A 19445-nucleotide genomic window follows, 5' to 3' on the forward strand; every position below is an offset into this window, starting at 1 on the left:
CATTGAAAAAAGATCCAAGTCATTCACCCAGAGACTTTTTTGATACAGATTTGAGGTTTTATCTCCATACAGTCTACCCATGCAGACTATGTGTAGGTCTCTATAGAATTTGTAGCCCCCTATAGGCATGCCAGTAGTAGGCTTCCACTCTTTTTTTGATGGGAAAGAGTATATAGAAGACTCACTGGGGGGGAAGAGAGAGGAATGAGGAAAAATAGGGATGAATAAGAAAAATATTTCCCTTTGAAATGATATGGTATAAAATCATGCTCTGAATATAAACTCTGATGGAAATAAATAAAAATCGTTAAAAATAAAAGGTAGGAAATTTTTGAGAGAAAAAAAAATGCTGTTCAACAGATAGTCACTAAATCATGTTCAATAAATGCCCTGGTACATGATCTGATTTTTTCTTAAGTAATTATGTAGTTGTCTCTAATATACTCTAACTTTGATTTTAATGATTAAGGTTTTCCAGAAGCTTTTTAAAGCAAATATTCAGAGTTTTATCCAGTGGGTTTTTATTTGACTACAGACTAGCAGCCAGTTTCCAGCAAAATGCACTCGCAGATAAGTAGCTGCAAACCAGGCCCCACAGCAAGGTGTATATTACAAAGTGTGTTGACCGTGGACAGATGATTATAAAGTTGAAGCTATTACTGTTTATTGCTTTGATGTGCTACAAGGGAAGAAGAGATGTGTGATTTTTCGTATTAACAGTCTTAATTAACTTTTAATTGATTTTTAGGATGATAAATGGATTCACACATTGATCTCCTTGGAAGGATACTAAACATCAATGCAAACTTCTTGACAGAACTGCTGATGATAAGGGATTTTGTGTTTGATTATCTTGCCTAATATATACATACTCATCTGTAATAGGAAAGAAATGAAATTAGCTTGATTAGCCAGATCATGTCACCTAACTTACATGTCCCTGTTAATGCTCCTTAATTAAGAGAAAAGGAAGAAAATAGCTCTCTTTTCACAAACATTCTGGTTTCATTGTCTAGGTAGGTGTAGGTCTGCGTTTCCTTAAAATGTTTAGAGCATTTTCCAACAAAATGTTATTGGTATTTATTCCAAGAGGACTAAATATAGTTCTATTTGTGGAGACAAGGCATTCAGTGAATTAAGTTGTGGGAAATCAGATAAAAATGTGTGTGTGTAGTTGTGTATGTGTGTGCACTTAACTTTGAATGTGTTATGCCATTTCAACTGACTAAAAATTATGAAACTCTACTGATGAGGATGCCCCATCTCACATTTATTTCCAATCCATCTTTTAAATATGTGTTTGGACAGTTCTCTCAACAAATCACCCCATTGTAAAATAGAGATAGCTATGTATTTGATCATTTAAATATGTAAAAAGTTTTGAAAATGTTGTTATTCTAAAACCATGTATGGTAAACTCAAAGATATATAAGAAAGCATTTGTCAAGTGTACAATTCTGATTAATAAAATGAACTCTAAATGCTAGAATTTTTTCTAGAAGAAGTGAAATTGGGATTTCAAGAATGGATACATGATTAGAATTTCATAGGTGAGTAAAGTCATTCTAGAGAGGTCTGAAATAAATGTCAAAAAGTATATGCTGAATCCTAGGGAAACGTGGAAAACTGATTAGACTTGAGCAGAGGCAGAGAGTTCACACAGCAAAGTGAATAATATGCAATGCTGAAAATATAGGTTAGAATAAAATTATACATAAAAGTTTAGATTTGGGTTTCTTTCTATAGGTTGATCTGTTGAAATGAGGCTGTATTTCTATACTTAAGATTTCTAAATCTGGTGCATACGGTATTCCCTTTGAGAACATCACCTTGTTCATTAAAATATTGATGGTACTTGAGAAGTTCTGAAGTAATGAAACATTTTAAATTCCCTTTATTTTTAATTTCTAAACTTTATGTATTTGAGCATTCACCATCTTAACCTGCATATCCTCTAGTTATTATTCTATAAAATATTTAAAATACACAGATAATCCCTTGTTTTGATCACACTTTTGTTTTGATCATGACAAAATACCGCTGTGCACTCTTAATAATGCTATTTTTCAGTATAGACCAATAATCAGTAGTAATGCTAAGATTATCAGAGTCCCAGATGCCATTCTAATAATTCCAGCATTTGCTCTGAAATTCTTGATCAAAAATCATACAGAATGATAAGACAATAAATTTAAACTAAAATAAAGCCAAAAAGCAGGTATAAAATGAATAACATAATTTTAAGTATTCTTAGATACTTAAATAGCAGTGTCAATGCATTCATTTATTTGCTAATATGTATAATTCATTTGTGCACTTAAATATTGAATGTATGCCTATTATGTATACAGAAACTATAGTAGGCACTGAGAATTTAGTGAGGGGGAAAAAAGAAAAGCAAAAATCCCAGACCATACCTTAATGGCTCACATTGCGAAAAGGGAGACAAATATTAAATAATCACAGTGATAAATAAAAGTGGCATAGATGACAGGTATATAAAGCTCTGACATGTGTAACAGGAGGTTCTAATTTCCACTTCAGAAGTCAGGAAGAACTGCTTTGAGGAAGTGATGTTAGATTGACACTTGAAAGATGAGTGTGTATTAGCCTGGTGAATAAGAGCAGATGCCCGTAGGCAGGGGCTTCTGGAGAAGTTTGGAGGTTAGAGAGGTTTGCAATATTCTGGAAATCAGCATTTAATATGGAGCTTCCAGGCTATGATAAAGATTTAAATATTTCCCAAGGCAATGGAAATCATTGAAGGAAATTAAGCAGAGGATTGGTGTCATTACTTTATCTTTTATAAAAATATATATCTGAAGAGAAAGAACTGGGGAAAAAAATTAAGAAGTAATTTAGCAATCTAAGCCACAATGGATGATAGCTGGGCCCAGTGTGATTGGGCTTGAGATATTTTACACTAGTAGAAGCATAGTATGGATAGATAGAGATTTTTCTGTGAATGCCATTATAGCTTGGACCTTGTTATTTAATACAACACATATCTCACAGCCTGTAGCTGAGCTTCATACCCTGTATGAGATGCAATGAAAGAAGAAAGAGGAGAGATTCAGAAGTGTGAGAGGGACTTGTCTCACCATTGTTGGTTTTGAAGATGGAGGGAATGTGCCATGAGCGAAGGACAGAGGGTGGCCTCTGGAAGCTGGGGATTGTCCTACATGGCAACCAGAATAGAGGTGGGGCCATCAATATGACAGTCCCAGGAAACCACATTATGCCAACAACTTGAGTGAACAAGGAAAGTGACCTTTCTTTAAAGCCTCCAGACAGAAGCACAGCCCCTACCTATACCTTGAGTGGTGAGACCCATGTTGAACTTCAGATCTACAGAACTATAAGATAATAAGCTTGCATAAGCTGCTAAATTTGTAATGACAGTAATAAAAATACAGATATATTTGAGGTATCTTATTGAAGATATAAATTACTAAGCAGCTGAACATATACGATAGAGGACAATGCATACACAATACTCCCCCAACACACACACATAGCATATTAGTCAAATTAAATCATTCTGTTGTAACAAATCTTCTAATACGTGGCTAAATAAAACCATAACTTGAACAAGAATCACTTAAATTACTGGTGATATAAGTGGTTGATTTGGTAATCTTAAAATTCCCACAGACAGTAAAAGTCACTGAAATTTTCAAGAGTATGGAGTATTATGAAATAAGACCTATTTATATCACTAGATTACATTTTTCTAGTTTCTTAAGCAGTGATTTTAGAGAGAAAAATTAAGTTTTGTGGGAGGTTTCTTTGGGGGAGGGGTTTATTGTGATTGTTAAGTGATTATTGTATCCCTGGCTCATAATGCAGCCATGTATCTTATTTTCTTTAGCAACAGTTTGAGGTACAACTATATAACATTGTATAGCTTCTAAGATTTCCTTCAATTTCTCTGAAGAAAAGTAACATAGAACTATTTAACACAAAGGACACAGTATTTGATAGTGAGAGGTCATAATTTATATTCACTCAAAATTTTCACATTTTATTTGATATGAAGTGATTTTATATGACCCGGAATTTTCAGTTAATATGTTATTATAACATCAACAATTCTCAATTATCATTTGGAGATTGCATTGTAATATTCAAGAAAAACCCTTTGTAGGTACTTGATAGTCTCACTATATCTTTACTCTCATTTGGATTTTGAAGCAGATTTTGTTTTATATCTCATTTTCATTTATTCAAATACTAATTTTACAAATATTTAAGGAGTTTTATATGTGAGGCATTGTACAAAAATGGGGCACTGAGATATTTATTTCTTGTGTAATGCTAAGCAAGATAATTAAATTCCATAAACCACAGTTTTCTCATTTGTAAATTGGGACCAACTATATTTATTAATAACGTTGTGACGATTAAATGAGTTAATATATATTTAAGTGCATTTATGTGAAATTTTATATACAGATGAAAATAAATATGTAAAGTACTTATTAAAACTCTAGAATTTAAGTTGTCACCTAGTAACTTATGTTAAAGCAATTATAAACTTAATGTGATTTTCTTATTTTAGAATTCAAAATGTATTGAAGAAATGATAGAGGAAAATTCAGTATTTTTGTAGTGAGAATTTTCTGAAATAATGTTATTGCTAATGATATTATCAATTCATAAGTTATGCTTATTTTGAATGAAGAATATTAAACTACAATATATTATATTTTTTCATGTCTCTTGATTCATTAACTATTCTCTTCTAGCAGGAAAACTTAACAAAATGCAATGTGAAAAAAGCTTAACAAAATGTGCTTTGTGAATTTTCTTGTTTTTTGTGTTTTTTTTTTATTTCAATTAGGCAACTGACCCTGATGCTGGAATAAATGGCCAAGTGTACTACAGTTTGGGAAACCTCAATCATCTTTTCCGTATCACAGCCAATGGGAGCATTTACACAACAGTGAAGCTTAACAGGGAAGTCAGGGACTACTATGAACTTCTTGTTGTGGCAACTGATGGAGCGGTACACCCTCGTCATTCAACAATAACCCTGGCCATCAAGGTTTTGGATATTGACGATAACAGTCCTGTGTTCACCAACTCAACATATACTGTTGTTGTTGAGGAGAATCTGCCACCTGGGACCACCTTCCTTCAAGTGGAGGTAGGTGTGTAGGAGAAACACTCATTTCATAAGTTTCACATAATAGGATTAGCTATTAGGGTAGGGTTGACAGATTTAGCAAATCAAAAAATAACATATCCAGTTAATTTTTAAATTTTATTTTATTTTTTAATTTTAATTGCAGCTAAACAATGAGTACATTTTAATATAAGTCTCTCTCAAGCACTACATTTTTTTAAAAAAATCTAACAACTCTACTTTTAGGGACACAAAAAAAAATGAGAGAAAATGTGCCTTTATAAAAAATTAAATAAAAAAGCTAAATAGATTTTTCAATTTAAAAATTAATGTTATATATTTATTGTAATAATGAACAATACAGAAGTCTATAAAAAGTCAATTACAATATCTCCCACCTTGTACCTCCAAAGTACTCTGTATTAATTTTCATGTTTATTCTGTCACATTAATTTTCATGCTCACACAAGTATCAAAGATATATATATATGTAAACATAACATGCATGAATTTTTGCATAAATGTTTATACATACATCTATACATATGTAAAGAGTAATCTATATTTTACAGCAATAGGATATTGCTATATTTATTATTTTATAATTTTTAATTTTATTTTTAGTAAACAGCTGACATTCTTCCACAAGTGTTAACTCTCCTATTTAATAGTGTCTCCATCTCCTAACCTCCCTTTTCATTTCTCAACTGCACTATTACTAGAAACTCTGGGCATTCTGATGCAGTGGGTTAAATTGGTTCAGAAATCTGCATTTTAAGCAACTACTCATTTAATTCTGACACAGGTGGTATATGAAGTATATTTTTTAAAACAAAAATTAGACCTCTTTGACTGCAATAGACATGAATTTTGTTAGCATGGATTTTAAAAACTTGTATTTCTTTCATAATCCAACCAAATAGCTATTTAGACAATATACATGATTAACTGACAAAAGAGACATATGCTGGTCATGGAGAGGGCCATTATTTCTTCATGTATTCTTCTATCTATCTCATTCATTCAAGAAGTATAATTTCAACATTTATTTTATATCCACTCCTCTGCTAGCAACTTGGAGGATTCAAACATGAACTGGACAATTTTCTGCATTCATTGAGTTTTTGGTCTTGTAGCAAGGAGACAAATAGACTGCTAATTAAAACAAATGTCCTCAAAGTGAAGGGCTTAGGATAGGGGTCTCGAACTCAATCAGAGAAGGGGCCAAAATCTAAAATCCAGCCTAAATCGCGGGCCGAATGGTTTACTGAACAGTCATAAACTGTCATTGTGATGGAAACCCAGCGGAGTGCAGTGACGACAGCGCGGTGCGGGCCACATTGCAAGGCCTGGCGGGACGGATTTGGCCCGCGGGCCTTGTGTTTGACACATGTGGCTTAGGAGATCACAGGTCGTAGCCTAATCTGTAGGTCAAAGAGAATGTTTCCTGGAGAAAGTTGGTTTTTGAATGGTGAACTGAAGAGTGAGAGTTATTTAAGCAAAGATCAAGAATGATTATTCAAGGCAGTGGAAATAATCTGCTCAAAATCCTGGAGGAGAGAAGAGAATTGGGTCTTAAATGGCTGTAAAATGTGTATGTCCTTCTCACCTTGTTAAGGAGTTGAGAGATGATCCAAAATGAAATGAAAAATAAGTATTTTAGGCAGGGAAGCAAAATAAAATCTTTCTCATTGTTACCAGTATGAACACACTGGTTAAAGGCTGCCAAGACTAGAAGTTCACATAAGAGGTTTTGCATCCCTGCATGCAAAGTCTAACCAACCCTCATCTCCCCAATGCCATTCTTTTTTTTTCTTTTTTAAATATATTTTATTGATTTTTAACAGAGAGGAAGGGAGAGAGATAGAGAGCTAGAAACTTCAATGAGAGAGAAACATCAACCAGCTGCCTCTTGCACACCCCCTACCGGGGATGTGCCCGCAACCAATGTACATGCCCTTGACTGGAATCGAACATGGGACCTTTCAGTCCGCAGACCAATGCTCTACCACTGAGCCAAACCGGCTTCGGCTCCCAATGCCATTCTTGCTCCATTCCATGTCCACTACCAGAGTGGCCTTTGCAAGTCTGTACTACGGAATAAAATAATCATCCCACAAATACTGCATAAAAAGCATCCCTTCAGCTAAAAGATATTCACTCCCAATTCTCAACACCTTTAAGTGACATACCACTTTTTCCTTTGATTTTGGTATTTGTGTCTTATTTTATTTTATTTTATTTTATTTTATTTTATTTTTTTGTACAGTAACCTGGAGGGCAGAAACTGCCTTGATTCATCTTGTACATCTTTAGAGTACCTTCAACATTATAACTACTCAATAAACATTAGTAAAATGATGGGAGTTATAATAGAGTGATCTCTAGAAATGTATTATAGGATATTTACAAAATGAAATTATTACTTATATTTTTCAGTTTTTATGTGTTTATGGAAATCACTCAATAAATTTATTTGTTTTTTGGTAATCCTCATGAAAGGATATTTTTTCCATTGATTTTCAGAGGAAATGGAAGGGGGAAAGTGGCGGGGGGCGGGGGAGGGCTGGAGAAAGAGAGAGATAGACAGACAGACAGACAGACACGGGTATTAGACACATTGAGTAGTTGTCTCCCGCAAGTGCTCTGACTAGGGCAGGGATCAAACCTGCAACCCAGTCACATGCCCTTGACCAGGAATAGAACCTGTGACCCCTTAATCCATGGGCCAACCCTCCAACCACTGAGCCACACTAGTTAAGGCTCAATAAATTTATTTTTGTTTAAAATATTCCTTTTCAAGGTCATATGGTCAGTAAGAAATAATCTATGACAATTCTTATTTCTTTATTGTGGTATGATTTTTTTTTAATAGTGATTTTTTTTCAGGTAAAATAGATTTAGTAATAAAATCCACAAGGACAAAAATCCCATGTCTCGGTCTCTATTTCTCTCCTCTTCTCTCTTTCTGGTAAAATACTTAACAAATGTGCTTTTCTCTGAAACATGACTTTTGTTCAGCATTAAACTTGTTCTGTCCTAAGCACTGACACATGACTTCATCAGTCTTTCATTTTTCTAGGTTGGTAATGCTACTGATATAACCGTTCTTCTTGTTACAGGCCACAGATGTTGACCTTGGAGCAAACGTGTCTTATCGGATAGGAAGCCCAGAAGTGAAGCATCTTTTTGCAATTCATCCATTTACAGGAGTACTCTCCCTTTTGACGAGTTTGGACTATGAGTCATTTCCAGACCAGGAAGCAAGTATTACTTTCCTAGTAGAGGCCTTTGACATTTACGGAACAATGCCTCCTGGTATTGCTACTGTCACAGTGATAGTAAAGGTAAGGAATGCAGGTGACTTCTGGTTGCCTACTTTGCACTCTCTACATGTAGCTTCTGTTTTTATACAATAATTATAATACTTAGTTCAACAATTCATAATAACAAATTGATAGCAGACCCAGAACATAGATTTTTTTAATTGATAAATATTTATGAAGACTTGAGAAGCAACTATATTTTTTAAGAGATAAATTCAAAGGAAACACTAAAAGATTAATTCAAACACGTGGCTGCCTTAGTCTGCTATTAGCACTGTGATTTCAATCAAGCCATAATTTCGCCATCCTACACTTTAGTGCAAATTTCACAGCAGTAGAGATAATAACTTTATCCAAATCCTTCAGTTTTAAAAGAAAAAAATCTTTAATAAGATGACTCTGAATGATTAAGCCTACTAAGCCTCCAGAACTAAGTAGTTTAGTTTAGTTTAGTTTAGTTTAGTTTAGTTTAGAACCCAAGATTCTGGAATGAAATAAGCTTTGAGATCAGATCAAATTGGAATTAAGTTCTGGTTTAACTATTTCAGGTTCTCCAATTTACGGGACTTTCTTGACTTAAGTTTGTTATCTCACTCATTAGAATACCCTGTGCCAAACAATTGCCTGAGAAAGCATGGTGTCTTCAGCCTTTGGATTTCCAGTCATAGTTCTCAAGTATATGTAAAGGTTACCTGAGCTGCAAACTAAACTTTCAGATTTCTCTGCTCTTTCCCAAAGGAGCATCTTCCCTATGGGGAAAGCATTACAAATGCACTTCCACTGTTGCATTTCTGCTAGAGTACAAGAAAGTCAGGTTCTGGGGATGACTTCAAGTCTTGAAAGGTGCTTTCAGTCAAGTACTCTGTACACACAAGGTTATAAGGTACACAAGGTAATAGGAAACTTTTCCACAATGCTCATTTTCATAGTGTAAATGATGGAATTAAAAATGCATGGCTTTCATTGAGATTTTATTTGATGGTTAACTAATAAAACCTAAAATACTATTGGTTTTGTTAGAAAATACCAATAGCCTACCTAATAAAAGAGTAATATACAAATTAACCTTTTACTCTGCCACACCCACCAACCACACCCACCATCCAATCATAGTGAGTATGCATATTAACCCCAACAAAGATGGCTGCTGCCACAAGAGTAGTAGGAAGGCTTGGGTTTCCCCTGCAACGGAGGAAGCCAACTTTCCACCTGACCTTGCCAGCCTAGGAATTCACACAAGGATACAAAGTGTCAATTATAGAAGGTAAACAAACCCCAACAAAAATGGCTACTGCCAGGGAGCAAGCAAAAGGCTTGGCTTGGCTCCAGGCTACAAAGTTTTCATTGTAGAAGATAAATATATCCCAGATACCAGGGCCTCCACTTGGGTCATCAGAGGGCATGGCCGGCCTGCAAACCACCACAGATCCCAAGCCCAGGGTGCCCCATGACCCAAGGAAACCCCCACCCTGACCCGGGACACTCTTTACAGCAAACCAGCTGGACCCCTCCCATCCACCAGGCCTCTATCCTACCTAATTAAAGAGTAATATGCAGATTGACCATCACTCCAATACACAAGATCAAGATAGCTGCCCCCATGTGGTCAAAGACCCTACCCCCATGTGGACACAAGGTGGCTACCACAGATGGCCAGCAGGGAAGGGCAGTTTGGGGTGATAAAGGATAGTTAGGGGTGACCAGGCCAGCAGATGATGGATGTTGGGGGTAAACAGGCTGGCAGGGAGCAGTTAGACTCAATCAGTCTGGCAAGGCAGTAGTTAGGAGATGGTCAGGCTGGCAGGCAGAAGTAGTTAGGGGCAATCAGGAAGGCAGGCAGGTGAGCTGTTGGGAGCCAGCAGTCCTGGATTGTGATAAATGGGCAATGATACATCCCTCAAGGGGCCCCAGATTGGAGAGGGTGCAGGTTGGGCTGAGGGACAGCCACCTCCCTCCCCCATGCATGAATTCCATGCACCAGGCCTCTAGTGAGAACATAGAGGATGGTTAAAGACTTCACCAATCTATAGTTAGCATAAATCTCTTGTAGGTAAATGCTTTAATACTTGACTGCAAGGTCTTTGGGTTTGTTTGTGTATGTCTTTGTGTGGTTGGTTTGGTTTTATTTGCAAAAATCCTGCAGTTGGAGAGGGAAACAGGAATTATTCCACTGCCTTTTCTGATTGAGGTTTATCTGCCAGTACCCACCTGAGGCTATTTCTTCCATCAAGTCCTACTGTCTCCTCTAAACTACCCTGGAAAGGGGAGCATAAGTCCCTTCCATTCTCAGATGCCTTAGAGCTGTCTGGAGAGTTCTATGAGGGTCTGGATTTCTTTTTTCTTAGGGATCCACAATGACTCTGTGCCTATAGCCATAGTGTGCCTCTATATCCTAAGAAATTTATCTATTTCAGGGAGTTAAATTTTTATTCAGCCTTGAGTCCTCTTTGTGAATCAGAATTTGAACTGTCAAAATCATTTCTTGGTTACCTGCTTTCCCCTTTGTGTCTCCACCTTTCTCCTGAAACAATGATTTTTAAGTGCTCTGGTAGCTTAAGGAAGGATGGAGAGACAGCACAAAGCCACCAAAGGCCTGAGGGCCTTCAACTCATATTTTGAAATACTATGTTGCCGCACTATTGTGGTATGACACTTAGAAATTTAGAAATAGTTTTCCAAGAACATATTAAGAACATAATATTAGTGGTTAGGAAGATGTCATGATAGATAAAGAAAATAAAAAAAAAGACTAAGATAAGTCTGACTTACATTAACTAACCATAGCAAAATGACTTCCAGAGCAGGTGAAAATTTTAAATCATCTTACCCTGGTCTGCTCTTGTTTATCCATGTGGCTTGTTGGAATTTAACATTAAAAACAATTAAAATAGAATAAAAAGGACAATGTTAGACAATTTGGGGCAATAAGGGAAGAAAAGACTTGTTTCTAATGACCTTCCCTCTATTCTTCCTTCATCCAAAAAAGGATACTCGAATAGTGTAGCCTTTTCTCCTGGATGAATGTGGTGGATAGTAGAACATTATAACCTTCATGAACTCTAATATGGCTGCTTAAATTTTTCCTCTTTGGCTTGGACATTTTTTTTTTTTTTACAGATGTCAATGGAGTCAAATTGAATCAAAACAGATAAAGTAAATAAGCAAGATTGTTCTAAATAAACATCATTCTTTATCTGAGCTCAAGGCTTAAATTTCATTCCCTGTTGCCTGAGCACCCTTTATTGTAATAGAGGGATGCCACTCAATGCTTCTTATCATTTACCTTATTTAGAGAAGTATTAATAAAACCAATGTATTTCAGATTTATTATACATTTTTAAAAAATCTTATTCAAGATTTAACTCTAGATATTTTCAATGCCACTTTTTTTCAAGTGATATAAGCATAAAATATTTGTGGAATATTTTCCCAGAGACAGACTGACACTTGCTTTCTTTTCTCCTTATTGAAATAAGACATTAAGAATGTACATCTCAGGTAAACATTGCTATTTGAATTTTAACACTGCTAAGTCTGGCTCCTGACTGATGAAGCACAGAATGTTTACCTCAGCTTCCAGGTGAAGACCTGGAGGCTAAGGCAGTTTTCCCTTGCCTGGGACCAGGACCACAGGAGATAGAAACTGTAGATAACCTTAGAGATAGAAACTGTAGATAACCTCTGAGCTCTGCTTCTGTGTTATCAGCTATCTCAAGATAGGGCCACATTCCAATGTCCAGCAGGATGTGACTGGGAAGGACCTTTGGAGCTAACCACAGTCTTTAGAATGTAGTCTTTAGGATTTAGAATTTAAAACAGAGGAACATTCCTGTGGTTTGAACCTTTAAAAGGGATTGCCTACCCCTGAAGCAGTGCAGTCCTGTGGAGTCCACCTGCGTGTGGTGCTCTTGCGGCTGTCCTGGCCAGTTATTTTAATAAATCCTTGCCTGCTTTTTTAATCAATCATCAGCCTCCGGTGGTCTTATTTTGAACCCAGGGTTGGACCCCACAACACTTATCACTAAGGGTGAAAGAGAACTTTCAAAGTCTCTTGTCTTCTATCTATCATACTTGTTTGTTTTGAAAAGAAAACGGAATAGAATTTTGTCTCTCCACTTATGTAGATCTTTTCTAAGCTTGCAAATTTCCTGCTATTGGTTTGTTTCCTTGCAGTACTGACAAGCTGCTTTGCTGATAACATAATTACATGGTATTTGCTAAGAGATATTTCTACTCAAAACAGACACCACAGGGGAAGCATCTTGAAGACCTCTCTTTGAAAATGAGTGGAAATATAATTTGTTTTGTAAACAAGAAAAAAGAAATATCTAGAGTTTTATAACTAGTTGATCAAATTCATTTAAAACTGGAGTGAGAATAGGGAAATTAAAGTGACATTCAGAAGGAAAAATATTTCCACAATAGTAAGAAAATAGAATTATATGACAGACACCTGCAAAGAGTTCTCTTGGTCCCACGTTTTAAGGACCCAAAACAAAACCAATTATTATCATAAAAATTAATATGGATTTTTATTGCAAAGTATTTTTTTAGAACATTGATAAAACAAGACCTATTTCATTGCACATTTAATGATAGAAAATTAGATGATATGGATGAATCTTTGGAAAATACAAATAACATAAAATTCAGAGAAAAATCTTACCTTATACATAGAATTCTAATATACAACAGAAAATGCATGTAAAGAAAAGCTCTGTTTTTTTGTGGTATGACAAAAGCTGACTATGGGCCAGAACAGTTTAAATATATCAATGGATATACAATACTTGGCAGCATTGAAAGGGTTGAAAAATAAAAAGACAATTTAAGTCATTTTGCTGATGGTAATTTTAGATAGAATGGCTGCACAGTAGTAGGAGAGTGAGGGAGATAGGGTTAATAGGAGCAGGAATAGTAGGAGGGGGCAGGAATTGGTGGAAAGATAGAAAATGGAAGACTATCCATTAGAGCCAAAGTTTTTGGAAATACAATGTATCTTAAAAGATGAAGTTAGTATTTTCATCTTTCAAAGGGGTTTCCTACTCCCGGTAGAAAATAAATGATTCTATGTCCCGCCCCCTCCCCGGCGCCCCCACCCCCACCCCGGAAAAAAATATAGAAAATAGGCTTTTCTAGCTTTCCTATAGAAATTCAGTATCCAGCATCAAGGTATCATTTACCAAACCCTGGACACACGGCAGGCATTGATGTGCTGCTGATGCTCCATGGTGACAGTATTGGTAGTGTCCTAGTTTGGGTTCGGTCAGAGGAGTTATGGTATGAGAGTCTAGGACTCAAAAAATACCATAGGAAATTCTGGACATTTTAAGATTTACAGCATATTTCCTTCCCTTCCACTGGAAAGGGAAGAGTGAATTAAAGATGATTTCAATGAACCAGCTAATGGGAGTATGTTTTAACAGAGTAATCATTAGTTTTTACAACTTGGAGTTCATTTTTCCTTTGGAGTTGGTTGATGTTTTTTCCCTTAGAATTGGTTGACCTAGAGATATACTTGTTTGGGAGTATAGTCATCAAATGTTCCCCTGTGTTCTATTTTTCACTGTTATATTCTTGTTTAGTGTATTTTTTTTCTAATATTACCCAGGAAGTTTAAAAAATGTGAATACACCAGGGAGGACATGCCATGGGCTGAGTCAGATAGTTTTATAAAGTATCTGAATACTCTGGTGTTCTAGAATTTCACAACTAAGATGTGAGATATCACCTCTAAAGAACCAAACAAGGGAAAGCAAGTAAAATTGCCTATGCCCAGAGATTTTTACCCTTCAAGGATTATCATATTTCCCCCACCTGAGAAGGCTTAGTACCGCCACAAGTTCCAAAATTGAATGTCCTCCTAATGGGGACAATGGATGCTAATAAGCTTTACTGGTTACTGCTAAGCATAGCCATTATTTCTCAACCCCACCATTGTTTGTGGCTGCTATCTTCATCCTGTTGGATTGGCCACCACATGTGGGGAGAATGCTTGATATATTGGAATCTTCCACATATAACTCTCTTTTTACCAAAAAAAAGCTTTATGAATAGTTATTATAACAATTATCTTCAGGGAAATAAATTAGCATTATACAATGTTTAGAAGTTCACCAGGTTGCCAAGATTAAAGTATAGTAACTAGTGGAAGAATTTTTTAAATGTAAAATATTATTGGAAAGAGATATCTTAAAAGTTACGTGTGAGTTTTTAAAATTGAAAATCATATTTAAGTCATCTTACGTATAATCTCCTGATGACTTTGCCATTTCTCTTTCTCCTTGCCTCCACATATCAGAATGAGGCTTTTAGGATCTGATATAATAGAATTAAATCATAACTGTATCCTTTGTTGCAGGATAACAGTGAACAATTAATCTCTGTAAGCTTCAGTTTTCTTATATGTAAAACATGAATAATAGTAATAATAATAACTAAAATATTTTAGGAAAGTTAATTGAAATGATACATTTCATACACTAAGCATTTGCCTGGTATACAGACACATGCTCACACACGTAACTATTAAGCACTTTTGAGAAAGACTAAAATGGGGTGATATTATTAGAATCTGCTCATAGACTTGAGTTCAGAATATACACTCATTGTCTCAATTTACCATGATAACCATGGCTTAGAAAAATTCCAAAAACATATCACCTCCTTCCCCCCCCCCCGCCCCCATGTTACCACTGCAACAGAGGGAACTAGAAAGCAATAGAATTATGTATTAAATCACTGGGTTTGTCAACACTGCACAGCGTTATCCTCCTCTAATTTAGCTATTGATTTGGAAAGGCTATTTCACCTGCCAGAATGCGTGAGCGATGGTGAATTTGTTCAGATCACAGAAACGTATCCTATGTTAAATGTAGCTAATTAAACTTCATGCTGTAAACTCTCATCATAGCCTTGTACTGTCTCTTTCATAACATGCATCATCCTTGACATTATGTACTTAGTTTTGCTTGCCACACTAGTTATTGGTCAGATAAAAAATATAACCACAGAAAGCAAATATTAAGGGTTTTGGACAAATTGTTGAGGATAAAATTGACAAAAGAACAGAAAAGGAAATGTTTCTTTTTGCCAATACTACCCTCTAGTGGAGTAATGGCTAACAGAAAGGGGCTTGTTTTTGGAGAGTGAACTTTATCCTTAATTTGAGGCATAATAGAACATTTGTACAGAAGCAAGTCATGTGTACATTTTTCTTCAGATATCCCTGGAGCATAAATATACCCAACGAATGATTATGCCAATGGCATTACATTTCAATAAATGTTATCATTTGAAGTAATGCATGGTGCAAGAACTATGGGCAACTGGCTGTACATTTTAGCCACAATAAAATATTGTAATCTCAAAATGTGTGCAGTGTACCATAAGAAGAAGTAATGCTATAATAATTATATTGATTTATTCTTCATCCTGTCAATAGCAAGCAACATAAAATTAGGGACATTAATGTTTCAGCAGTTTTCAGTTATCTACAGCCTTAGATTTGCATCAAATCAGTTGGTGAGGCCAGATTATAAAATGACCACCATGCATTCAGTTAGAAGGCAAATCTAGTGGATACTTTCTCAGCAAATTTAGGCCACTGTAGTCAACACTCTTGGCAGTTGTGTGGACATAATTAGAAAAATATTGTGTCTTCTTTTTACTTTCTGAAGAATCAAGTTATCCAAAAAGTGCCTTGTCACATTAAGGTTCCTGATGCCCCCTGTGGGTGGAGGAGAAGGAACTTTTTAAGAGCATATTGAGTTTATATGACTTTGGGTGCAGAACCATTACAACGAGTGAATACTATATGTCAAACAGAGAAAATAATTTTCCTTCCAGTTTTACACGAATTTCAAGACCTCCTGTTTCTTTTTGGAGTCTGCAGGTTTCTTTATATTCACAACTTAGAAGTCAACTCTATGGTGAACATAAAACAAGCTCTACTTGATTGTAATAGATAATTATTTTGACCTCTTTGAGAAGAGGTGTTTATAATCAGTTAATTAGGGTGCTCGCCATTGACATTGTACATGAAAACTGTTGTCACAGAGAAAATATCAAAGACTATGTAGAATAATTTTCTTCTTGTGTTTCTAATAACAAGTGAGGAAAAAAGATGACCTGGAGAGCAAGGTAATTAACAGATGTAGCTTCAGGCTCAAATATGTTTGACACAAATTACCCAAAAAGAATGCGGGGCATAATGATTATTTTAAAATAAATAAGTTTATGAAATTTAAATTAGCTAATTTAATAAGCATTGCTTTTGAGAAAAATAATAAAATGCAATTTCCCCTAAAGGATAAAAGGCATGAGAGAAAAATGGTCTTACTCTCAGGGGACCAGATTGATCAAGTTAGCTCTGCCAACTAAGTCAAGTCATTAACCTATCTGGTAGGATTAGTATCTTTACCTGTCAAATGACAGTAAAGTGACATGAAGACAGAGGCACCTTTTGCTTGAGTCACCACAGTATCCACAGTGCTTAGTACTCGGGCATAAAAATGGTAGGAACTTGATAAATCATTGTTTAATGGCTGACACTGCATAGTTACTTATATCACTGAGTTATGAAAGTAAAAATGATAAATATCAAATACTTAGAAAAATACTTAATGATCATTGTTTTTCATGTATAAGAACATCTAGTCCTATTTGTCTTTATCGTGGTGAACTATAGGGAAAACATTCTTTAATCATTTTCAAGTTGTATATATGTAAGATGGCATCAAAGGAAGTCTCATTCTTTGCATTTGAAATGTTCTAGTCATGCCATTGTGCTAAGTACCCGATATATAAAGAATTTGAAGTTGGAACAGAAACATTGGAGTGCTTTTGAAAATAGTAACAACAAAGCAAAACATAAAAACACCATCTTCTTTACTTGCTCATTGGATGGCACTTTTTATATAATGTGTTTTTTCATTATTTCCAAAGTTCAATAACACATCATTTCAATACGAGTATCTTTAGAGAGCATTTCAAACATTACTCCGGTCTCTAAAAGGTGTATTTGGGTTGCAGGTGGGGGTGGGGGTGATGGAATGTTTTCTCCAGCGGAATGGCCTTCGTGATATACTATATATGATATACTATATATCATAATGTATAGGCACACTGGCAGTCTCCTCTGGGGCACCATTCTGAAGTGGGAGTAATGGAACTGAGAGGACTGAGAATGACAGTGGCAAATGAGTTGTATGGTATGAAGAGATGGAGCCGGTCAAGTAACTGGGGTACCTAACCTAGTTTCAATCCAAGCACTAAACCTCTTTTAATATATTTTATTGATTTTTTACAGAGAGGAAGGGAGAAATATATAGAGCTAGAAACGTCCATGAGAGAGAAACATCGACCAGCTGCCTCTTGCACTCCCCCTACTGGGGATGTGCCTGCAACTCAGGTACATGCCCCTGACCGGAATCGAACCTCCAAGCACTAACCTCTTAATTGTGTTTTCCAGGACATGAATGACTACCCTCCAGTGTTTAGTAAACGCATGTACAAAGGGATTGTGGCTCCAGATGCTGCCAAGGGTACACCAATCACGAGTGTTTATGCTGAAGATGCAGACCCTCCTGTAAGTAAGAGACGTTGACCCATATTCTGTAGTGAGGAAACCTTTAACACTGGGCAGTGAATGGCCCAGCTCCCCAGGCAGCACGTGTTTATGTGTTTTGTCCTGTTCACTCACCCATTTGATGTGCTCTCGCCTGTTCCATCCTCGGGCACAGACCATATATCAAACGATTATTGTTAAAGTTAGACAATTAGGGATATGCTTTCTGTTTCACTAGAATTCAAAATTTACTATTACCAATGTATCTAGTACTAATGATAAAAATATATGGGTAGAGACATAATTGTCTACATAAGCAGCCTGTATAATTTGGACTCTTGATTGAGAAAAGTATAAGTTTAAGTTTAATGAAGATAGATTTTATCCTTATATGTTTTCCATTTTATTCATGCATAATTATTTTGTTACCAACTCTAAATCAACATATGATTTAATACTCATTAAATATGTAAAAATTTTTGACCAAACGATGAAGATGAATTTATTTGTTTGTTTGTTTATTTTACTTAAGTGAACTCACATTCTTAAGTCAGTGGCTGATATATTATAAAAATATTAAAGGTATTGAATAACACATTTTAGAAAAGTGAAAAAAACATATAGAAAAGCTGAATTTTATAAGAGATTTTAAAGTTCTGTTTCATAGTCCTAATATAAATAGTACTTACGTAATGCTATTTATCTAATAAAGGTGAATAGCAGTCATTTCAGTTTTTAGCTTCAATTGTGACATCATAAAAGGTCTTGAAAATAGTAATGCTAAGGTGAAAGCAGTGAACTTGCACTCAGAAGCTTCTTTCTTTGGGTATGCTATGATGTCTGAAACATTTATTATATCTCGGGAATATGCTAGACAAAATGGCATAGTCTTTTTTTAATTGAATTTATTGAGGTGTCATTGTTTAATAATATCATATAGGTCTCAGGTATGCAGTTCTGCAACACATCATCTACATCACCACTTATCCTCCCTTGACTTTCTTCTATCTTCACCCTCCCACCCCGCCTTTCTCTCTGGCCATCACCTTGCTGTTGCCTGTGTCTATGGGTCTTTCATTTTTCTTTTTTGTTTAATCCTTTTACTTTCACATCCAGCCCCCAGCCCCCTTCCCTTTGACAGCTGTCAATCTGTCCCCTGCATCCATGAGTTTGTCTTCACTTTGTTAGTTTATGTTGTTCATTGGATTCCGCATATAAATGAAATCATAGTCAAACACACTCATAGAGATGGTAAATGTGAAGTAGGTGGTTTGTCTGCATTTTAAGTAAACTTCTCGGAGAGTTTCAAATGAAGAATATCCATTCAGTTCTATTCAAGAAATGCTTTGGACACCAATTCCGTGATGGTCATTGTGCAAACCAGTGTTTGCTCTCCAGAAACTGATTCCAAACTGACAGAGAT

The 19445-nt window shown here is 35.6% G+C and overlaps 1 protein-coding gene across 2 annotated transcripts in view; it reads left to right on the plus strand.

The window, feature by feature from the left end:
• Positions 1-19445, plus strand: part of PCDH15 (protocadherin related 15) — a 613865-nt gene that overhangs the window by 458203 nt on the left and 136217 nt on the right. For both annotated transcript variants that reach the window (XM_045581870.1, XM_045581869.1), the window contains exons 19-21: positions 4844-5149; positions 8251-8475; positions 17927-18043. In XM_045581870.1, coding sequence (XP_045437826.1) covers positions 4844-5149; positions 8251-8475; positions 17927-18043 — 648 coding nt within the window. The remainder of the gene's footprint in view (positions 1-4843; positions 5150-8250; positions 8476-17926; positions 18044-19445) is intronic.

Source organism: Pipistrellus kuhlii, unplaced genomic scaffold (genome assembly GCF_014108245.1).
Source record: "Pipistrellus kuhlii isolate mPipKuh1 unplaced genomic scaffold, mPipKuh1.p scaffold_m20_p_15, whole genome shotgun sequence".
Classification (NCBI taxonomy): domain Eukaryota; kingdom Metazoa; phylum Chordata; class Mammalia; order Chiroptera; family Vespertilionidae; genus Pipistrellus; species Pipistrellus kuhlii.